The sequence below is a fragment of the Spinacia oleracea genome, chromosome 5 (assembly GCF_020520425.1).
Source record: "Spinacia oleracea cultivar Varoflay chromosome 5, BTI_SOV_V1, whole genome shotgun sequence".
Classification (NCBI taxonomy): domain Eukaryota; kingdom Viridiplantae; phylum Streptophyta; class Magnoliopsida; order Caryophyllales; family Amaranthaceae; genus Spinacia; species Spinacia oleracea.
The window spans coordinates 27,383,096-27,387,080 of NC_079491.1; the positions used below are offsets into that span (position 1 = coordinate 27,383,096).

The 3,985-nt window shown below is 45.6% G+C and overlaps 1 protein-coding gene across 1 annotated transcript; it reads right to left on the bottom strand.

Annotated features, from left to right (window-relative positions):
• Positions 1-225: 225 nt before the first annotated feature.
• LOC130461381 (uncharacterized) lies at positions 226-1,130 on the bottom strand. Its single transcript, XM_056829466.1, has 2 exons — positions 619-1,130; positions 226-313 (listed from the first exon to the last, which is right to left on the bottom strand). The coding sequence occupies exons 1-2, from the start codon at positions 1,128-1,130 to the stop codon at positions 226-228; spliced, it is 600 nt and encodes a 199-aa protein (XP_056685444.1).
• Positions 1,131-3,985: the final 2,855 nt, after the last annotated feature.

Sequence of the window (3,985 nt, forward strand, 5' to 3'; positions counted from 1 at the left end):
CCACAAATGTCAGAACCTCCAGCAATAAAGTTCACAGTTTTAGTATGAGGGGGAGGTGGAGAAGGTCGAGATGGAGAGTTAGAGTTGTCTTTGTTGACAACGCCACGAGCTTTATCTGACATGACGTCCTTGAGGTAACCATTTTTCAGTAGGTAGGCTACTTCTCTCCTCAACGCAACGCAGTCGTTGGTTGTGTGACCGATGTCGGCATGGAAATCACACCATTTAGAGGGATCCTTCTTCGACTCGGGTTTGCTGGACTTCGGCGGCCATTGCACTGCTTTCCCTATCTTTGAGAGGTGGTTCATCAGACCTACAGTGTCAACACAGAAAGAATATTCATTAATTTTTGGAGGCAGATCCGGGCTGTTCTTCTAGTCGGAGTCGTCGTCTTCCTCCACCACTGCTATATGTTGAGGTCGGGAATAAGGAGCAGGGTGATCGTTACTCCTCTTGGGATAGGGCAGTCGTCTTTCCGTCTTCGAGTAATCATTACCCCCTTTCCGAGAATGGAGAGTTTCTTCCAACCTAACTTGGGCCCTTGCTTTGGCTTGAGCATCTTCGAACGTCTTGCAGGGGTATTTGATTAAATCCCTCCAGAGGTCGGTTTCTCCATACAATCCCTGCCTGAACGCTTCGATGGCTGTCGGGACATCACATTCAGGAACAGTCACCTTCTCCCTGATGAACCGGGCTATATAATCCTTCAGGGGTTCGTCAGGACGTTGGATTACTCGGTATAAGTCGCTTGTCTGCTTCTCTAAACACCTGCTGCTAGCAAACTGTTGGTTGAACATGTTGTCGAGGTGAGAAAAAGAGGTAATGCACCCATTTGGCAGGCTAGTCAACCACTTCAAAGCGGGCCCAACCAATGTCGAACCGAACCCCTTGCAAAGGCTGGCTTTTCTCATGTGTTTGGGAACTGGAATGGTCATCATCCGTTGCTTGTAGGTCAAGATATGTTCTCTTGGGTCGGTCGTCCCGTCGTACATGGGAATGTTGGGTGGGCTAAATTGTTTTGGGATGTCTATTGCATCAATGGGATCAGCATATGGGGAGTCGGCATAACTGTCTAGGCTAGCTTCTTTGATTGGTGTTGGTACGCCAGGGATTTTATTTATCATAGTCATGATTTGTTGGAGTTGGTGATTGGTGTTCTCACAAATGTTGTTGAGCACCGGGACGAGGGGGCTAAATGTTTCGGGAAGGCTGGCTTGGAGATGTTGATAATAGGTACTCTGCGGGTATACGCCATGAGGTTGGTGAGGAGTGAATTGCGGCACCACTTGTTGCATGTAAGGGGGCGTTCCTTGAGTAGCGTGGGTACCTGCAACATAAGGAAAAGGAGTTACGAAACCGTGACTAACCGGAGCGACTGACCTGTTAAGAGGAGTATATGGAGAGTAGTTTCGAGAAGAGTCGGGGCGCATTTGGGCATTGGGAAACGCTGCTTGCGGCGCCTGGCTAGCTAAAGGAACCGTCATCAACTGGGGAGGTGCTCCTGGCGCCGAAGTGACCAGGTTGACAACAGGTTGGACGACTTGCTGAGAGAAGAGTTGATCCCATGGCATTTGAATCGCTGGCGTTGATCCTTGCGCCGGAAGCGTAACAGGCAGAGGCATTGACATGGTCACCATTGGGGGAGGCAACGGACGAGACACCGGAACGGAGGCGAGAGCCGTCACCATGGTGGATGTCGTCATGCCGACCTGAGGTGGGGTTACCCGGGCAGCCGTCGTGGTGACAACTGTTGCCGATGTACCTGCAAAAGATGGTTGAGTTGGAGGCGGGGGAAGCCAACTCGGGTTAGAGCGGGGCTGATTCGGTAATGGATCGAATTCGCGGATCTGCTGGAGAACAGGACCCCCAGGTTCGCCAAAGGGTACATGGAGGGGGTGATCTGGAGCGGCGTCAAGATCCAAGCGGCGGTTTAACCCGGAGGTGTCTCGCCGGTACTGGAACCTGGATCCGGTGGCGATGGAGGCGGTGGACCTGACTTGAGAGTGCAATGCTTCGTTCTCTTTCTGGAGGATGTTGATGCGCTGCTCCATGGCTTCGAAGCGACGAGTGATATCATCGGATGAGTTAGCATTTCCAGCCATGGTGATTAGAATGGTATTATCAAGCTGTTTTTTATTGTCAGCCCCACGATGGGCGCCAAATTATTTTGGGCAAATTCGACTTAGAGACGAACTTGCCTTAATGAAGGTACTAACAATCGATCGAGCTAGATAATTGAGAATGGTGGGAGCAAGTTGTAATAGCATAGGATAATCGTAGGTTTATTGCTTGGAAAATCATGTATGTAAAATAGACAAGACTAAGCCATTTTATAGGCATTTACAACAAGAGTGTAACGTTTATGGAATAATTGCCCATAATTAGATAATAAATGCGTAATGAAGGCCGGCTTCATCAAGGGTTTGTAACGTTCGTTTTGAGCCCAGTAGTTGGGAATACCGTTCGAATAATGCCACCTTGCGCCTTGTTGGCAGCCACGTATGCAATGCTTTCCATGTATGCCCATGTCACCAAGAGGGTATTTTCCCCCCTAACAAACAACAACCAAAACAATCTTATTTTAATGCTTTAAGACTTGTGATCAACCAAGCAAGACACTTGTGATATTACTACCATGTTCCTCCTCACCAAAGTGAGACTCCACATCATGCATATTAACATGAGGGTTGTGCCCTTGCACGACAAATCCTAATTCATTTCATACATAACATTCCCAACTGAACCCTACATGTGCGGTGGCTTACGTGAGCTAACCCTTCACATGTGGTAAAATAAATAGTACAACGAGGTACGAATAATTGGCTCAAAGTATGCTAGACATCCCGTACAATAGCATACGAATAAATAATCCATCCCTTGCATGTGAAATAACCATACATGCATAAATATTGAACAACATAATTGACAATGAAACCCATACTCATAATAATTCCAACATGCTTGTTCAACAATTAATCCAATAAATCCGTCATCACAAATCACATGCTCGTTCACCAAAACAACATGATTCCACATAATGTAATTCACGTCATCAACAATCATGTAATGTCATTGACAAAAGGTATGGTCGCCCTAGACTTGTACGTACCTTGAATGCCTAAGCGTCGGAGCCACTTTGCAATAACGAGCACTCAACTAGAAATCACCTCCTATCATCAAAATAATGAAACTTAAATTATTTCCATGTTCATTAAATTTCCAGCAACTTTATAAAATTTAAGACCTCCTTTAAACTTTAGAATTCAATCGTTTTTCAAATATCAAAACGTCTCAATTTGCAAAATCAATCCTTAGTACGAAAACATACTTTTTCCGCCTTTAAAATCAATAAAAATCGACGCTTTAAACCTTTATTCAAATCTGAAAATATAATTGATTATCATAATTAAAATCATCACCTAATTATGCTAATCAATTGACTCATTAGGTCTAGGTTAAAACCCTAACTTGAACTCCAATAACACTAGTTTATTATCATAAAAATCAATGCTTTATTCAATAAACAAATCTGAAAATTCATCCTTTAATAATTAAAATAAAACCTAACGAATCACAACACGCAAATCCTCAAACCACGGTAACCGGTTCCCAGCATTTTAATTACTCAAAACAATATTAATATAATAATTTAAAATACGGAATTTAAATAGAATAGGTAAGGAAGAAGAGAATTATACCAATCCGGCCTATAGCACAGAACAATCACGAATTAGAGTGATTGGGCGAAAAGGAATTGAATTACAAGCACGAACAACACACACACGCACGCTTGTATGTGCGCAGGGGTGAAGGGCGCAGCAGCGCTTGCGCACGGGACAGGGCGGACGGCACGCTGTGGCGCGCGCGCGAGAGAAGGGGCAAGAGCAAGGGAGTGCGCTGAGCACGCGAGCAACAACAAGGCAAGCAGCAGCGCAGGCGCGAGGGCACGCTGCGGCTGCGGGCGAGAGACGAGAGGGACAGCGCG